Source organism: Lolium perenne, chromosome 5 (genome assembly GCF_019359855.2).
Source record: "Lolium perenne isolate Kyuss_39 chromosome 5, Kyuss_2.0, whole genome shotgun sequence".
NCBI classification, from domain to species: Eukaryota; Viridiplantae; Streptophyta; class Magnoliopsida; order Poales; family Poaceae; genus Lolium; species Lolium perenne.
In genome coordinates this window covers 253839853-253857802 of record NC_067248.2, presented here as the reverse complement: position 1 = coordinate 253857802, position 17950 = coordinate 253839853, and the positions used below count along the sequence as shown (strand labels likewise).

Here is a 17950-nt window from a genome sequence, read left to right as displayed (position 1 = left end):
GCCGTTACTACTGCTCATATATATTCATACCACCTGTATTTCACTATCTCTTCGCCGAACTAGTGCACCTATACATCTGACAAGTGTATTAGGTGTGTTGGGGACACAAGAGACTTCTTGCTTTGTGGTTGCAGGGTTGCTTGAGAGGGATATCTTTGACCTCTTCCTCCCTGAGTTCGATAAACCTTGGGTGATCCACTTAAGGGAAACTTGCTGCTGTTCTACAAACCTCTGCTCTTGGAGGCCCAACACTGTCTACAAGAATAGAAGCACCCGTAGACATCAGCTGACACGAGACATCGGTCAACAGACAAGCGGGGAGAGCGATTTACCCAGGTTCGGGGCCCTCGATGAGGTAAAACCCTTACGTCCTGCCTGTCTGATCTTGATTATGAGAAAGTTGGGTTACAATGGGGTGCCGAAGGTTTTGGCTGAGATCTTGTCGAGAGGCTAAGTGCTGCGGCGACCTAGCTCTAGACTTCTGGTGGCTAAGATTGCTATGATTGATCGTGTCCCTCGGCAGCCCCTCTCCTGGCCTTTATATAGGAGGCCAGGTCTCAAGAGATCCAACCGGGTACGACTAGGTTTACAGTAGTCCTAGCTCTAAATTTTCCTTGTTCGGCTCCTTCCTTGTCTTGCCCATCAAGGAATCTTCTGCTGCATCGTTCAAGTGGTCCGCCTTGCCATCGAATACCTTCATGGGCCTCCAATTAGATTGTACATGATAGGGCAATGTCGGTTACCCGAAGGGTAATGCCCACGTCAGTAGCCCCCGAGTGTCTAGCCGAAGATAGTTCGGGTAGAGACTAAAGCATGCCTCCACCTAATGTTCTTCTCCTGTTGATTGTTCTTGTCTATCTTGTATTAGCATCATCTTCTTCTATCGGGTGCGCGTCCAGCGCTCCCGATGGGAGTAGCACCCGAGTCTAGGTACAGATGCTCGCAATCCGTGCATAGACTCAAGTTGTACCACTCGAACATTTTTACTCTGCCGAAGTTTTTCTGCAAGTCTTCATGGGTCATCCGATAAATTCGCACCGATGCTTGTATTCTTCAATAAGTTTTCAACGCGTAAGGGATAATGAGTAATGTGCCCAACTTTTGCTGGTTAACTGCCGATGGCAAAACAACGTCACCCTACGCAGAATCAAGTCCCCGGGCATGATCCTGGAGTGCAAAAAAGTTCTATCGGGTGCGCGTCCAGCGCTCCCGATGGGAGTAGCCCCCGAGTCTGGGCACAGGTGCTTGCAACCGGGTGCAGACTCAAGCTGAACATTCCATCCTTTCCTTCAAATGTTTCTGCACAAGATTATCTTCGAGTTCTCATTTTATCGGGTGCGCGTTCAGCGCTCCCGATGGGAGTAGCCCCCCGAGTCTAGGTGCGGATGCTTGCAATCCGTACATAGACTCAAGTCCACCATCTGATACCTTTATATTTCTTCGAATGCTTCAAGCGATCTTCACGACGTCACTGATGATGCTACTGATACTTTGATCGTGACTGACAAGACGCGACCCGTTGGGCCCATCCTACCTCTGCCTGGCTCCGTTTTTAAGTAATACCCGCCTTTTTCGTACGGTTACCAAGGCGCCGCCTCGATTTCCGCGATCAACGATGAAGAGGGGATCTTTTTAATGAACTGGAAGCAACGAGACATGCCCACGCAATCCTCAAGTTCTCCCCTACTTAAAATCTCTCAGAGCAAAATCCTTAGCATTCTCTCACATCATCGTAGCATCCTCCTGTTCTTCTTCCTCCTTCTTCTTTCATAACCGCTGCGCCGCCACCACCGTTTTCAGATATCCATATCCTGCGATGATGAAGAAGAAGAACCTTGCCGCCGCCAGTTCCGCGAGCGGCGGCGCCGCCGCCAAGGCCTCCTCGAGTCTTCCAAAGAGAAGCGCTCCAGATGCTCCTCCCCCAACTCCGGCGCCGCCAGCACCGCCAAGCTCGGTAGCCGCGACCAAACCCGGAGATTGGCTAGCGTCCTCCATCACGAAGCGTGATGAAAAGAGGGCCCGAAGCCTTGGGCTAATCTCCTCCGATGAGGGAAATGTGATTCTCCCAGGTGCGATCTCTCGGCCCAATCCTCCTGCTGGTTTTACCGTGATGTTCTTGTCGTTCTTGTATCGGGATCTCTTGCTTCCTGCTCACGAGTTCCTTTATCGCCTTCTGCGGACTTACGAAATCCAACTGTGGAAACTTACCCCTAACTCAATCCTTCACGTTGTTGTGTTCATCACCCTTTGTGAGGCGTTCTTGGGCATCGAGCCCCACTTTGGGTTGCGGAAGAAAATCTTCTTCGTAAAGAGATACATCAGTAGCAACGGACCCTTTGTTATTGGGGGAGTGGGGTTTGTTGTTTGTTCAGAAGTCAACTATTTCAGTTTTCCAATGAGAGAATCCGTGCAAGGATGGAGACTGAAATGGTTTTATGTTAAGGATTCCTCAACAACCGAATCCCAGCTTCCTTGCTTTGCCGACGTCCCTGAAGCCAAACCTAAACATTCTTGGAAGAACACCCTTTCTCCCGACGAAAGAACAACATCCGATGAATTATTTGTCAAATTTCTTCGGATCAAAGAGGCTGACGGCCAGACCATGATCGGCACAGAGGTAGCTTCGGTGTTCTTAAAATGTCGGGTCCAGCCAGTCATGGCCAGGGTTCATCCGACGTGGTTATATTCGGGTCCGAAGGATGAGACCAGGATAAACGTTGCTGAACTATCGGAAAAGGAGCTTCTTGACGAAGTTCGACGCCTCACTCTTCTTAGCCAGGAAGACTCGATCCCATTGATATCTTCTTATCCACCTCTTCATGCTGATCATCCGTCGATGGAGGTAAATATTCCTTCGCATACTCTTATTACCCTGTTCCAGTTGATCGACTCGACTATTATTGTTCTTATTTGCTTTTTCCTTCGGCAGGTCCCCATAGTTTCTGAAAACTTGCATGATCTACCGAATGATACTTCCGAAGGAAGAGGTTCCTCAGCCCCTGTTGACTTTCATACTGCCGAGCACATGAGCTCAGAGAATGAACACGATGATCCGATAGATTCTGAAGCTATCTCCACCGATCCTCCTCCCCCAGCCAACGATACTTGCGACACAGCGGGATCAGTTCATGACGACGACGCTGATCATGATGCCTTTGTTAATGCAGCTGTGGAGGAGGCCAGAGCTTTGCCTGCGAAGAGATCAACCGGCGGCTTTGCCGATGAAGACGATCTCTTTGAACTGTAAGTGCCTTTTTCCTAGAATTCGTATTTTGCTTTCATCATTTGCATTTCTTTCATAACTCTTGCCAACCATTCCCTTTCGTAGTGACGAAGGTTTCATCGAGCCTCCGTCCAAGAAGGCCAAGTCTGGTGCCGTTCTATCGGATGTCGCGGCTTCCGAGGCTTCGGCTCCTGCTGCAGCCCCCGCGGCCCAAGTATCGACTGCTTCCTCCCTTTCTAGGGGGAAGGATATTCCTTCGACTGCTGCCGCCACGACTCCTCCTTCAGGAAAACCTGTAAGTCTTTCTCGATCGTAATGCAAACTTTCCTGAATGTGTCTTGATTAATGATTCTTTGTCAAACGTCTATTTTCCCCTTTCCTTAAGGATCTGCGAGCCGTTATATCTTCTTTGGAGGCCTTCGCCTCCCAATTTACTTCCCTGGAAGCAGACAAGGTTCGGCTGCAGAAGGAAGTTAAATCCTCTTCCTCGAAGTTGGAAGGTGCAATCAAAATAGCCGCTGAAGCTCGCCAAGAAGTCGACTCCCTGAAGGAGGAGCTCGGTAGGCTAAAGGAGAAGCTGAAGGAGGAGGAAGCGTCTAGGCTGGTCACCGAAGCTTGGGCGGCCGAAAAAGATGATCTTCTTCGCCAGTCTTCCTTGGCTTTGCTTGGTAATTCCTTTTATGCTTCCTTGTCGATTATTGCTTCGCGAATTCGATCCTTTGTTAGTAATCTTTCCCATTTCATCTTTTTGCAGGGGCCGCTGACATCCCTGCCGATGCCTTGGATAAATTTCCAAACAACTCTCCGGCAAACGGTGTGTCGATTACTCTTGCCTCTCACCAACTTACACGGGAGCTCCTTGAGAAGAGCAAAGGTGCCATGACGCGGATGCACTCGATGATCTTCCCCAAGATGTCAGGACAAGACTCTGGGGCAGCTGATCGATGCTTTCGCAGTCAACACCAAGGAGGTTATCGAGGTATTCAAACGTACTTCACGTACCTAAGGTTCCCTCCTAGCCTTCCAACTTATGATGGGTCATGGCTTCAAGGCCGATATCGAAGAGATGTCTAGGGAGCTGCCGAAAAAGCAAGATGGGCAGTTCGTCGATTTAGGCATCTTCAAAACGTCGGCTCTTAAGTGTGCACGCCAGCTCCTTGAGCTGGTTTCAGCAAAGAAAACATCGGCTGGCCCAAGTTTATCGACCCAGACCCAAGCCCCTTGATTCTTGTAACAAACTTCTTTTTGAATTGTCGTGAAACAATGTTCTGTCGCAAAACTTGTGGTTGTAATAAATTCCATGCTAGCAATGTTGCTGGTACACTGTTGTTATGACATTTTTACTTGTACTCTCCCGATGGGAGTAACTTCCAATGCTGAAGCGATGCGATCCGTCATACCCTTGACGCTGTTTTTGCAGGTTTTCCCAGTGCCTACGTTTGTCGATGATTCTTCGGGTGCTCTATCTGAAGGTGATCGAATCCAGCGTATGAAGGATCGGATCGTGCAACTGGAAAAGGACTTGCGCAATACCTATGCCTTGGCTGCCATTATCAAGAAGAAGGGCGAGATTGCAGCCGACGTAGAGCGCTATGCTCTTACTAAGCTGCATAAGGCCACCGAAAGTTTGAACTGTAAGTTCCCTAGTCCTTGTGCTTTTTGTCAAAAATGCATTGTCTGATCTTCTGTTGATTCCTTTGTTAGTCATAGCTCTGAACCATGCTGAAGAGAACAAGCGGATTCACGAGTGCGTGAACGCATTGACCCAGCTATCATCAGCCGAGGAGATTTTCTGGAGGGAGCACTCGAAAGCGTCGGCTGTCGCACAGTTCCAAGATCGGGTCCAGCAAGTCCACCACTTCTTCGACAAGTGGTACAAAGGCCTAAGAGTGATTTGGAGGATGATGTTCCCTTTGAACGCGGTCCCCCCTACACTGTTGTCTCTGATGTCTGAATTTAGAAACACCAAGAAGATTCGAGACTTGGTGCGAGCTCAGGTTTTTGCAGGAGCCAGATTTACATTTGCCCTTGTCCTTGCGCGTTATCATTCGGCAAATCTGCTGACTATTGCCAATGCTACTGGTAATTTGGAGACGCTGTACCCGAAGGTAATGTTGCATGTCAATATAATTGTCAAGAGGCTTGAAGAGGAGTCGAAGATACTTGAAGAAAAAGAAACTCCGCAAGAGTAATTCAGGGTTAAGTTCTTATTGTAAATAGGTAATTTGGCTACTTCATCCAAGCGTTTGGATTGCGAAGTTGAAACTTATTTGTCGGTAGGTACATATATATGCACTTTTACCGTGTCAATGCCGTTGGCAAATTTTGAAGGAGCAAATCTTAATTGCCCGTTTAAGCGTATGTGTATTCGTTGGTCAGTAAATTTTTTGAGTGATCAGCTCGTGTTGCAGGTCTTGCTAAACCCGTTGTATGTGCAACTTTGCTTTCAACCGATGTATGTCCTTGACAGTAGTTCCCAATGTGTCGGAAGCACTAATGTCGGAATCACTAACTTTGCCGATGGGCCTGTTGTTCCTTGATATTTCCATAAGTAAAATATCGAACGTGGGTTGTTTTATATGTATTTCCAGACTCTTGCTATTTACAGCGCTCGTAGAGGCATCTATAGCAGAGGGAAAAGGTCAGCGTCCTTGTTTGTTTTGCATCCTTTAGCACTCGTAGTTTCAGAGGCTTTTTCGGAGCACAATCTTTTACCGCGTACTTCGTTGCACCATCGTTCGCCGAGGGGCGTAAGCAAGGTTTATGATGATGCGGTTTGGGTGCTCCGAATTACTGCAATGCTTTTCAAGGAATCAAAACTTAAGTTCTCATTAATAAAGTAAGCACGGGACTAAAGTGCGAAAAAAGGAAGGCCCTGTTGAAAGGAAAGGAAAAACTAAACACTATTCATCCACCTAAGCAAGGAAAGGGTTCTTCTTATCTTCCGACTTGTCCACCACGTTAGCGGTTTTCGAAGCGTCGTTGATTTCACTGGGGGTCTTGACGGCGACTGCCAGTATCTTGCTTTCTCCTATAACTGCTGTGCCATCAACTGCCGAAGCTTTTACTTCCGAAGCTTCTGGGGCAAGGTCGGCTGGCTTCTTCTTCGTCTCCCTGACGTGTTTTTCTTCCTTATTAACGCGTGGCGATGACTTGGAAGGGAGATCGGTGATTTCCTGTTTTAACCTAAACTTCGCAGCAATCCTCTGAAAGTCGCGTATCACAATTATCTGAGCGTGAGAAACATCCATAGACTGTGATGTTTGTCCCGTTGCTTCCAGGCATTTTCAGCTTGAGGTATGCGTAGTGCGGTACAACCATGAACTTGGCATAAGCTGGTCTTCCGAGTATAGTGTCGTACTATGATTCCCAGTTCACGACTTCAAACTCGATCTTTTCCTTCCTGAAGTTGTCGGGTTTGCCAAAGACGACGTTCAGGTAAACTTTGCCAAGAGAGTACGCCGGTGACGTGGGGAGAATCCCATGAAAACAGGTGTCAGTCTCTTCTAGCATTCTCATGGTGATCCCCATACTTTTGATTGTGTCGACGAATATCAGGTTTAGTCCGCTTCCACCATCCATGAAGACTTTGCTCATCTTGAACCCCCCGATTTGCGCCTCGACTAGTAAGGCAGTGTGTCCTGGTTTTGGTATGGTAATCAGGTGATCTGCTCGGCTGAACGTAATGTTCTGAGACGACCACTCGACATACTCAGGGATGTTCGCCATGATACTTTCTGCCAGATTGATTTCTCGGGTGAGCTTCTTCATTTCTCTTCTTGAAACACCTGTCCCGTGGATCATGCTCATCTGCCCACGTGGTGGTGGAAACGCCTCATTGGGTTGGTGAGGCTGAGCCTGCTGGACCTGGTGCTGCGGTGGTGGTGGTGGTGGTGGCTGTGGCTGCTGCTGGATGAGTTTCTGCATTTCAATGAACTTCCTACAATCTCTGAGCAGGTGGCTTGACTTCGTTTTGTTATCCTTGGAGTCGACCTACGAGTGCAAGTAGCAAGGAGCGTTTATCTGTTCGGCGAAGGGTAGCTCGGGAGTCCTCTGTGGTCGTGGTTTGTAGTTGCCGCGGTTTCCAGAGTTGTTCCAATTGCCGTCCTGCCGATCGTCTCGTCTGTCGTCGTACCGATCATCCTGCCGATCATTGTATCCTGCGGCTACCAGGTTACTATCGTCGTAACTGCGGTTTTTTATTTTCTTGTGGCAATCCCTTCGTCCACCCGAGTCGTGCTTTGGCTGGTCGTCGTCTTCGTCGTCACTGCGCTATCGCGACCTCCGTACATTGTCCTCGCCATCAGCCCAGCTGTTGGCGATTTCCATTAACTTGGTTATAGTTTTTGGCTTTTTGCGCCTGAGTTCTTCTATGTAAGTTTCACGTCGGATGCCATCACTGAAAGCGTCGATTGACCTGTCGACAGAGACATCTTCGGCAACGTTTAAGAGCTTGGTGAATCTCCCGATCTATGCACGTATCGATTCCTTCTGCTTTTGCTGGCAATGCCGCAATTCCTCAATCCCGACGGGCCTTTTGTATGTTGCTTGGAAATTGGCAACGAAAGCGTCTACTAGGTCGTTCCATGATTTGATGGAACCCTTCGGCAGGCCTCTTAGCCAAGCTCATGCTGAATCCTTCAGGTAAAGCTGCAAGCATTGCATTGCTGCTATCTGATTTCCCTTGTGCAGAATCACAGTCTGCAAGTAGTCGTCTATCCAGGACCTCGGCTCCTGCTGCCCATCGTATTTGGCGGCGTCAGTAGGGGTGGGCTTGAACTTTTTGGGTGGCATCGCCTCGCGGATTTTGTAGCTTAAGCAATCGCCCCCCTGAACTCGCCGTCGTTCTCCTGGCTTTCATCCGAAGAATCACTGTCATATTCCTCCCTGGCGGTGCGTCGCCGTCTTGCTTTGTAGATTCTACTCTGGGTGATCTCATCTCGAGCATCTCTCGCACGATGCTTTGAGCCGTTGGCCTGTAACGTGGTTTTTTCCTTCCACGGGACCAGGTTGTCTCCTAATATTGCGAGAATTTCTAGGGCACCCCGATGAGCTTGGGCCATAGAACCTTCAGGGCGCTGATTGATGAGGTATGCTGCGAGATTGGCAGTTGCTCCCGCAACGGTTTTTGGCCGTGGCATGCCCGCGGTGTCCGTGGTCATGAAGGACTTGGTCAGATTCGACGTTATTTCTCTGGCGTCATCTTCCGATAGTCTGGATAACCTTGATCGGTGCTTGCCCGCTCCTTGAATGCTTCGAGAGGCGTTTCCTCGCGAGCCCCTCCGTCGTTCACTAGATTGTTCTGCAGCGGATAGGCGTCTCTCGAGGGTGGCTTTCTCTTTCGATAGGCGCTCCCGGTTTTTCTCCAATATAGAGCGATAAGCGTTGAGGGTTCCAACCGAGGTTCCTGCGGGGAGTGGTGTGTTGTTAAGCACGGCTGCCTTGACTGCTGCCCACTCTTCCTCTGCGATGGTGTAATCGCTGTTGTTGTTACTGGCGCTGTTTCCAAAACTTGCTCGTCTGCTGGAGCGGGGGTGTGATCTCCATCTTCCCTGTTCCTTGTGTTTCCTGTGTTATTGGCAGCATAAACCTGGTGGTGTGCCGCTTTCCGGGTGGCGCCTTGGACGATGTTGTCGACACTGTCCTCTCCCGATGAGTACTGGGCGTTGCAGATGAACGGTGTGTCGCTTGATCCTAGCCCGTGCCTGGTATCGCAGTTCAAGCAGTAGTACGAGGTCATCTCCGAAGATGCGGGATTACCGGATCCAACCGACATTGAAGACGTCGAACGGGGAGTTGATGGCGAAGACGAGTTCGTTGAGTCCGTCAGACCAGCCGAAAGGTCGACTGATGACGACGTGCCTGGACCTGCCGATCTGGAGGCGAGTGGTTCTAGCAGTCGAAGGACTCCTTTCGAGTTAACGTTGTAGTGGACGCTGCCGAAGGTCATCTCCATGTTTCCTTGTAGATCAGAAAAGGTCGAGCGAGAAGAGTCGCTGTGCGGGGTGAATTCGTAGGAGCCGAATCGAATCGGGCTTCCTAGACTTGGCGATGATGGCGTCGATGAAGCTGCTGATGACATGGCTGGATCTGCCGATGACCGATCTTGTGCCGACAGGCTTCCCACAGACGGCGCCAATTGTCGAGGGTACTCCTCGGCAATGCCCTCCGATTGGGGCTTAGGGTTGATGGAATCCTGTAGGCTGACACGAGACATCGGTTAACAGACAAGCGGGGGAGCGATTTAGCCAGGTTCGGGGCCCTCGATGAGGTAAAACCCTTACGTCCTGCCTGTTTGATCTTGATTATGAGAAAGTTGGGTTACAATGGGGTGCCGAAGGTTTCGGCTGAGATCTCGTCGAGAGGCTAAGTGCTGCGGCGACCTAGCTCTAGACTTCTGGTGGCTAAGATTGCTATGATTGATCGTGTCCCTCGGCAGCCCCTCTCCTGGCCTTTATATAGGAGGCCAGGTCTCAAGAGATCCAACCGGGTACGACTAGGTTTACAGTAGTCCTAGCTCTAAACTTTCCTTGTTCGGCTCCTTCCTTGTCTTGCCCGTCAAGGAATCTTCTGCTGCATCGTTCAAGTGGCCCGCCTTGCCATCGAATACCTTCATGGGCCTCCAATTAGATTGTACAGGATAGGGCAATGTCGGTTACCCGAAGGGTAATGCCGACATCACCAGTCGTCGTTGTTCTTCGCCGCCCAGGTCGGATCTGCTCGCTCCTGGGCGGTGAGTTCAGCCCGCCGGGCCCAGATGGCGTCCTTCCAGCGCTCTGTGCCCAGCGTCGATGGCGGCGGGATGCCAATGCCGTTCATTGCCATCTTCCAACCGCCGCTGCTTGGCAGGCGCATGTCCGGCGGGACTGGATATCCCGCGTGGTACAACGCCCACGCCTCCTTCACGGTTAGACTGCCGCGGCCGAAGCCGTTCGCCGCGGCGATCTTGCGGGAGGACGAGGACGACATTGCTTGGAGCGACGAGGAGAAGATCTGGGGGCGGCGAGGAGAAGGTTTGGGAGCGGTGAGAGATTGAGACGAACCCCAAGGCCTCTTAATGTATAGCGGCGGCAGCGGGTGGTTGCACGCAATAACGCCGGTGCGGACGGCCACACGACCATGCACGACGAGACGCGTCCCTGCGTCGCCTGGGAAAACTGGGACGCCATTAACATCGCTTGACTAAAGGTATGCGACGAGGTTTTAGGCTTCCGAGCCGCTGACGGGTTGGACCCGCGTCGCTTCACCTCGCTTTTCGGTGCGTCCGGCGTCCACGGTGCATCCCCTGTGGGGCGGGTACGGGCTCGAGGCGCCGGACACCGTATCGGTCGCGCCGGACAAAAAGAAGGTTTGGAAGGACGCGTCCGACGCGTCCCAAATCGCTTTGGGGACGCGACTGGAGATGCTCTTAGCACCCACCAACACTTCGTACCACCTCTGTCCCATAAAGCACGTCGATTTTTTTTAAAAAATCTAACATATCTTCACACTTTTTAGTGTTTAGATAGATCTAATTTAGATAAATCTATAGTCAGATGAAACAGTGTATGTTGTGTAGCTAGTGAAACAAATACGCAGAGTGTCTAAGGATCAAGGAGTTCATTATGTTTGATTATAAATAAATTTGCTCTCGGGATGGGATAATGATCACTCCGCTGATCGCCGCCCGTACCTATCTTATTCTTACGTGGATATGTCTGCCGACAGATTTCATAGTCTATGCAGAGAGTGGCTCACTCTGATTCGTTCACCAAAGTATAGATCACATTTGCCTGCCTGATTGGAGCTCTCGCCTTAACCGTACTGAACAATATTTCCTTTCTGCCGTGAGCGCGTATGACCGCGACGTGTTGCGCCCGTGGCTGGTGACGGTGCCGTCGTGTCCCGCCACTAGGTCATGCACGGGGTTTCGACCAGCGAGACGTAGACGCCAGCGGCGCACGGACGATATGGTCGGTCATACGGATACGGTGGCGTCGGAGCGCGAGGACGACGAGGCGAACCATCCGTGTCGCCATGGGGTCCGTTCGTTCGAGCTAGCGTGTCGATCGGAGACGATCATACTAGTGGTTCTTCCCCTCGATCTGCTATCCATTCCGTCCGTGTGAGGTGTGTTCCATGTAAAATGTGATCAGTGCTGCATCTTCTTTTTCCTCGCCACATTTTTTCTGAAATGATACATGTAATCCCATGATATGTCACCATCTTGGAAACTCAGTGGCATCTTCTTCTTCTCAGTACCCGCGGACTACGCACTGAACTTCTAGACGCCAACAAGCCACGACAGAGTCAATTAGTCCAAGTCTGCCGGAACTTTTGATCGGGCAGGCACCAGACCATCGGTGTTCGTCCAATCTTGACTCCTGACCCTAACTGAACTCTGAACGTGTTCCTGAACGTGCTCCGTGGGTAAGGGTAGACGCAAACTCCGTGTTTACATCGAGCCGCGAACATAAATAAAGATAATTAAATTGTAGAATTGATCGTTGTAAACTTTTTTGATAAAATTTCATATTAGTGAATATAATTTTACAAAGAGGTTGAAAATAAAAACAAGGCTTAATAGAAGTAGAAACCCTAGTTTCGCCACTGCAGCATACTCCTCTTTGCTGAGCTTAATGAAGACAGGTGGGCTCCAAGGCCATGGCGCTGGAGATGGCATGCATCTGGCTCCGGGTTGGGGTGACCGGGGGCGTCACCGGCCCGCCTTGGGCCACTGGGAGAGCTCGTCCAGCTCGCTCTGTGCAATGGCGATCTCCAAGGCTTCCTCTTCGGTCAGCTCGGGTGCCTAAATCTCCGATTTGACAATGGGCAGATCGGGCGGCCCACCACCGTTGTCTTCGTCGTTGTTGAAGAGGCCACCGTGGTAGTCACGGTTCAGGTAGGCCACGCCGTCCAGATACCCCGCTTGGCGTCGTGGGTCGAACTCCCACGAGCCGAACAGTTCCTAGCTAGCCGTAGGAGTCCAACGCGAAAGCTAAGTCACCCCGTAGATCGGGCGGGGGGATGAACTAGCGGTGGCGGGTCTTGTCGCGGCACGCTCGGCCCTCGCGTGGTACGGGAGCCACCGGCACCCGATAGGAGTTGAGCGGCCATCATGCGGGAAGGTTGACGTCCGGCCACCGCGCCGAGCGCCCCTCCTCGTACTACCCACGGGCGTGATTAGCTGGGACGTAGTGCGGGTCCCTCTCCTTCTCGCGGCGTCCGCGTGAAGAGCCCACCTTCTGGCCGTTCTTCGTCTTCCAGAACGGCTAAAATTGTCCATGGCGGCACTCGCTCTATGGTATGTGGATGAGGGGGAGATGACTGGGCGCGGAAGCCGTGCGCCGCCCACCAGCACTGGCGCGCGGAAGGCGAAGCGAGACCATTAACGCATCGCAGAACCCAGATCGTTGCCGCCTGCCAGAACCGACGCACAGAAGGCGAAGCGGGCCCGGGGAAGCTAGGTATGGACGCGCGCGATCGCAGCCGACGCACTTCAAATTTGAGCAACGAATAAATCGCAGCGGGCGGGATGCTCCGTTTGCTGCACCGGGACTTGGGGGGGCGTTGGGTAGGGTTCCGACCCCAACGTGCCCGCACGGACCAAAATAGACGGACAAGATCCGGCAGCTTTGAGGTGCCCTAAACGGGTAAGGAGGAGTTTCCTTTGGATTGTTCATCTGAAACTCGCCGGTTTTACCTAAGCTATGTACTTTCACATTTAGATATGGAAAATGGCACGTACGTGCAATCCTCTACATAAGCGAAATCTATTTGGAATTTTTGAAGATAAAAAAAAAACGATTTTTAGTTTGTACAGGACAAGGGTACAACTGGCTAGGTGGCCCTCTGCTGGTGCTCATCCCCCACCTGACTGACTCGATTATTCCTGAATAAACAACGCGAGGAGACGAGACACAGGTCGGCCGAGACCAAAGCTATAGCCAGGGTGTGAACCGGAGACCCAAATCAGGCAGGCAACCGTGTCCTCCACCCAGATGATCGCCGTCAACGAAATAATCAAAAGAAGAAGAGTACACCAGCACCGATCCAAGCGAAGGCGAAGCTTCCAGCTCACTGACGTCCGACGTCTCCCACCCCATACGGCCATACCGTCGCCGTCCCGCCGAAACCGAGCGCCCACCTCACCCCGCAGCAGACGCGGTGATCCTCCCTCCCGGTCTTCTCCTCCTCGTCTCCTCTCCGGCTCCACCTCCAGGATAGGCAGATTGATCGATACAGTATATAGCCACGCCGCGGCCAAGCACCTACCATTTTCTTTCTTTCCTTCCTTTCTTCCTCGCTACTACTCTGTAAAGCCGCGAGCACTTTCCGCTTTTGGAGCTGCGGCGGCGGGCATGGCGGTGCGGGCTCTGCTCCTGCTCGCGGCCTTGGCGGCGGCGGCGGCATCAGGGACGGAGGCGCTGAGCCTGGACGTGCACCACCGGTACTCGTCGACGGTGCGGGAGTGGGCGGAGGCGGCGGGCCACCCCGGACACCGCGCCCCACCGGCAGGCACGGCCGAGTACTACGCCGCGCTGGCGGCCCACGACCTGCGCCGCCGCTCCCTCGCTTCCGCACCAGCCCCCGCGCCAGCGCCCGGCGGCCCGCTCGCGTTCGCCGACGGCAACGACACCTTCCGCTTCAACGCCTTCGGATTGTAAGCGCGCTTTACTTACTTACTCTGCCCCTTAATTACCTTCCTCAATCTCCATGGCTTAATGATCCGGCCACCGGGGAAGACGAACGGAGACTGATTGATTGGTAAAGCTGCTGTCATTATCGTTCTTGCTTTCGGGCTAACTAAAGAAGTGGCGGTGGTTGCGCAGCTTGCATTACGCGGTGGTGGCGCTGGGGACGCCGAACGTGACGTTCCTCGTGGCGCTCGACACCGGCAGCGACCTCTTCTGGGTGCCCTGCGACTGCGTCAAGTGCGCGCCGCTCTCCGACCCAACCTACGGCGTATGTACCATTTACTCCTCCTCTCCTTCTTCTTCACCATGCTCCATTGATTTGTTTTCTTCTGCTTGTTACGATCCGCGCTCGATCGTGTTAGTTCTGCTCCACGAGATATTTCTGGTGATAATTACCGGATCACGATCGGATTAGTTGCGCGCAAACGAAAAAGGGATTAGTTGGTGGTAGACATGCTTCCGCGGTGGAGTTGTTCCGGCATATTTCGGGGGAAAAAATCACGGAGGCACGGCACGTGCCGTCTGGTTCAGTGGAAACCTTTCTAGGAGCATGACAGCTTGAGCTGGGGCCTGACGGAGCTTAAAAAACAATACTGCTAAACAAGGCTTTTAATTGGCTCTTCTATGTGTGATCTTGTTTGAAGTCAAAACAAATTCTTGCTGATTGTTCATGCACAGTTGCTGAATCATGTTGCCTGAATTGACCCTTATAACACCAAAACGCTACAACATGTCTTGCTGAATTCCCGATGTGTAACTGTAAACAATTTGAGCAGGATTTGAGGTTCGACGTGTACAGCCCCGGGAAGTCGAGCACCAGCCGGAAGGTGCCCTGCAGCAGCAGCCTCTGCGATCTCCAGACCCAATGCGGCGCCGCCAGCAGCAGCTGCCCCTACAGCATCGAGTACCTGTCCGACAACACCTCCTCCAACGGGGTGCTGGTGGAGGATGTCCTCTACCTGACCACCGAGTCCGGCCAATCCAAGATCACCCAGGTCCCCATTACATTCGGGTATGTATATGTCCTTCATGATCTTTTACATTCTTAATCCTGAGCCACAGCTCACTTGGCCATGTTGAATTTTTGTGAGTTGTTAGCTGTGGACAGGTCCAGACAGGTTCCTTCCTAGGCAGCGCGGCGCCCAACGGCCTGCTCGGGCTCGGCATGGACAGCAAGTCGGTGCCTAGCTTGCTGGCGAGCAAGGGAATCGCTGCTAACTCCTTCTCCATGTGCTTTGGAGAAGACGGTCATGGCAGGATCAACTTCGGGGACACCGGAAGCTCGGACCAGCTGGAAACACCGTTGAACATCTATAAACAGAAGTATGTTTGCTTGTTACTGAATCTCACTGTTTCAGAAACTAGAAATAGGTTTTTGTGAAACTCACACTGGGGTGCTCCTCTTTCCGCAGTCCGTATTACAACATTAGCGTCACCGACGTTACGGTCGGAAATAAAACGTTCGGCACCAAGTTCAGCGTGGTGGTGGACTCCGGTACCTCGTTCACCGCTCTCTCCGACCCGATGTATACCGAGATCACTACCTCTGTAAGTAGATTTTACCAAATTAGCAGTTATTTGACCATATTTACAATTTCTCGATGGCTCTCATCTGTATCAATTCTTGTTCAGTTCAATGCACAAGCCAAAGAGAAGAAAAACCAGCCTGATTCTTCATTGCCGTTTGAGTTTTGCTACACCCTAAGGTAAGTTTATCTAGTGACCTGCCTTGAATATAAATATTCACAAGCTACTGTCTGTCTGTACCTGACGGATATGCTGCTCTCCAGTGCCAAGGGAGACATTAACACTCCAAACATAAGTCTGACGACGAAAGGTGGCAGTATATTTCCTGTCAATAACCCAATCATTGGCATAACAGATACTTCTTCGGTGAGATAGAGTTTACACTACGTAATCTTTTTCCAGCCAAAAGTAACCCATAGCTACTGAGTTTATAATCATGCTGCTCTATGATGGAACAGAAACCAATTGGCTATTGCTTGGCTATCATGAAGAGTGAAGGTGTTAACTTAATTGGCGGTGAGCTCCTATTCTCTACACTCTTAGACTATATAAAGATGCCTTGCTCTGATTTTTTTTTAAGATTATGTCTGAACCATACTAGTGATGTTTGAGGTGTGCAAAGGGTTACCCCATCTAGCTTTATATCCTTAATTTGGGTCCCCGGATGGAGTTGGTAGCATATGTTTGTTAGAAAGAACCAATGATTAATGATTTATTATTACTTTCCGGATGTCGTGTTCATTTTTAGACCTGCTTCGCTAGCTTATTTGTCAGGTTTCTGTACTTCTTTATGCAAAAACCTCATATATTTCAGCATTAACTATCCTTGTGCAACCTCTTTGTTAAATCATTATTGCCTATAAAGGTTATACCTTTTGCCATGATATGTCTTAAACTGCTCACTAAGTCACAACATTGCCGATGATCTGCCTTCTTCTTACCGCTTATTGCTTGGTCACTTCCATTGCAGAGAATTTCATGTCCGGGCTGAAGGTTGTGTTCGACCGTGAGAGGCTTGTCCTGGGCTGGAAAACATTCAATTGTGAGTATCCTCTGAACTTGATTTTCGGTTTTGGTCCATTACCAGTCCAGAAAATGCCCTTACACAATGTGCTTGTTATGATCGTCAGGCTACAACGTCGACAACTCAAGCAAGCTTCCTGTGAACCCGAATCCTTCATCCGTTCCTACGAAACCCGCCTTGGGGCCAAGCAGCTCTAATCCGGAAGCCACAAGGGGTCCTTCGCCAAACATCACCCAGATCGACGTGCCCCAGCCTTCATCCAGCTCGTCTATCCAGTGGCACTCAAGCCGGACCCTCATCGCCGGCATTGCTCTGCTGTGCTTGGCCAGCCTTTGATCAGGCTGAGCTGCCTGGCATTACCTTGTACTGATTAATCACATATAGATACAGGATCACACATTTTTTGTGTAGATACCGTAGGAGTTACAGGATAGAACACAGGATGAGTTGCATAGATAGCTATAGGCCATTTTTGATTGATTTTTTAGTGCTGATATGTCTGGTAATAATGCGGTCTGTGACGAGGTGGATGTTCATGTATATGTAGAAACCTCTTGGATGTATTGAGTGAACCACAGAATAAATGAATGATGATACAGCGATTACAGCCTTATACTTCAGCTGCAAAATGTAGCAGGTTTCAGCATAAATCTAGCTGAAGCAAGTATAGACCTTCATAAAGTTCGTTATATTATGCAGGTGCAGAATTAATATGTTTTGAAATAACAGGAGGAGAGGTGCTTTGCAGGTTGTTATATGTATAACTAACTCAAAATAGCAGATTGTTCTGCATTTGTGCTATTTTCCGTGGTTTCTATTCCTTCAGCAAGAGTCAGTTGTTGTTGCGCCATTAGTGAGTTTGCCCTTTTCAAAATGCTAATTTAAGGTCAAAATTATTTATTTTCTAAAACACATTTTGTTTTCCAAAAGCACACACGATTTAAAGTTATGCGTTTATATTTTGGCGAAAGAAATGGGTGTGCTTGAGTTTAGGGTTTAGCTAGTTCGTTTAAAAATTATCAAAATATTCATTGTTGCGGTTTTAGAACTTTTACATCTTCAAAAACCCATACAAAAATGTACCAAAATGACATGAACATAAACGGAGGGTCATTGCAGTTACACTTAGTTGAATATTTTGTCCTTTTTCACTGATCATATTTTGGGTTACTTTTTGCTGGTGTTGATGTTATACCATGATGCACATCTAGGGTTGTAAATGGATATGATAATTTTCACACCAACTCTGGCTCCGAACATGTTTTAAGATATTCAAATCCGATTTGAACGAATATGGTGGATAAGTATATATCCCAATCTGAATTGGCGCCCCAGATACGGTATAGAATATGGTATAACAAACCATGCAGATATGGATTATCTGAAAATAATTAGGATTATCCAAATGTTTTAAACCGAAAAATCCGATTTTCGTCAAAAGCCAATACCAATCTCACAGAGTTAGTAGTTCTTGAGATACTGTTAGGCTCTAACTACCAC

At 50.0% G+C, this 17950-nt stretch overlaps 2 protein-coding genes across 2 annotated transcripts in view; both read left to right on the top strand.

Moving 5' to 3' along the window:
- LOC127302745 (uncharacterized) overlaps positions 1-17950 on the top strand; it is a 146720-nt gene that overhangs the window by 111354 nt on the left and 17416 nt on the right. The gene's annotated exons all lie outside the window — the stretch shown is intronic.
- Positions 13336-17063, top strand: LOC127302746 (aspartyl protease family protein 1). Its single transcript, XM_051333289.2, has 10 exons — positions 13336-13865; positions 14035-14167; positions 14676-14911; positions 14998-15222; positions 15312-15447; positions 15532-15605; positions 15690-15792; positions 15885-15942; positions 16397-16468; positions 16557-17063. Exons 1-10 carry the CDS (start codon positions 13564-13566, stop codon positions 16784-16786), a joined length of 1569 nt encoding a protein of 522 aa, XP_051189249.1. The 5' UTR covers positions 13336-13563; the 3' UTR covers positions 16787-17063.

What these genes read in the sequence shown, in the direction of transcription:
- LOC127302746 (XM_051333289.2), top strand. Translation starts at nt 13,564, where the DNA reads ATGGCGGTGCGGGCTCTGCTCCTGCTCGCGGCCTTGGCGGCGGCGGCG. An exon ending in TCTCCGACCCAACCTACGGC is followed by an intron (nt 14,168 to 14,675) that starts GTATGTACCATT and finishes CAATTTGAGCAG; the next exon opens with GATTTGAGGTTCGACGTGTA. An exon ending in ATACCGAGATCACTACCTCT is followed by an intron (nt 15,448 to 15,531) that starts GTAAGTAGATTT and finishes ATTCTTGTTCAG; the next exon opens with TTCAATGCACAAGCCAAAGA.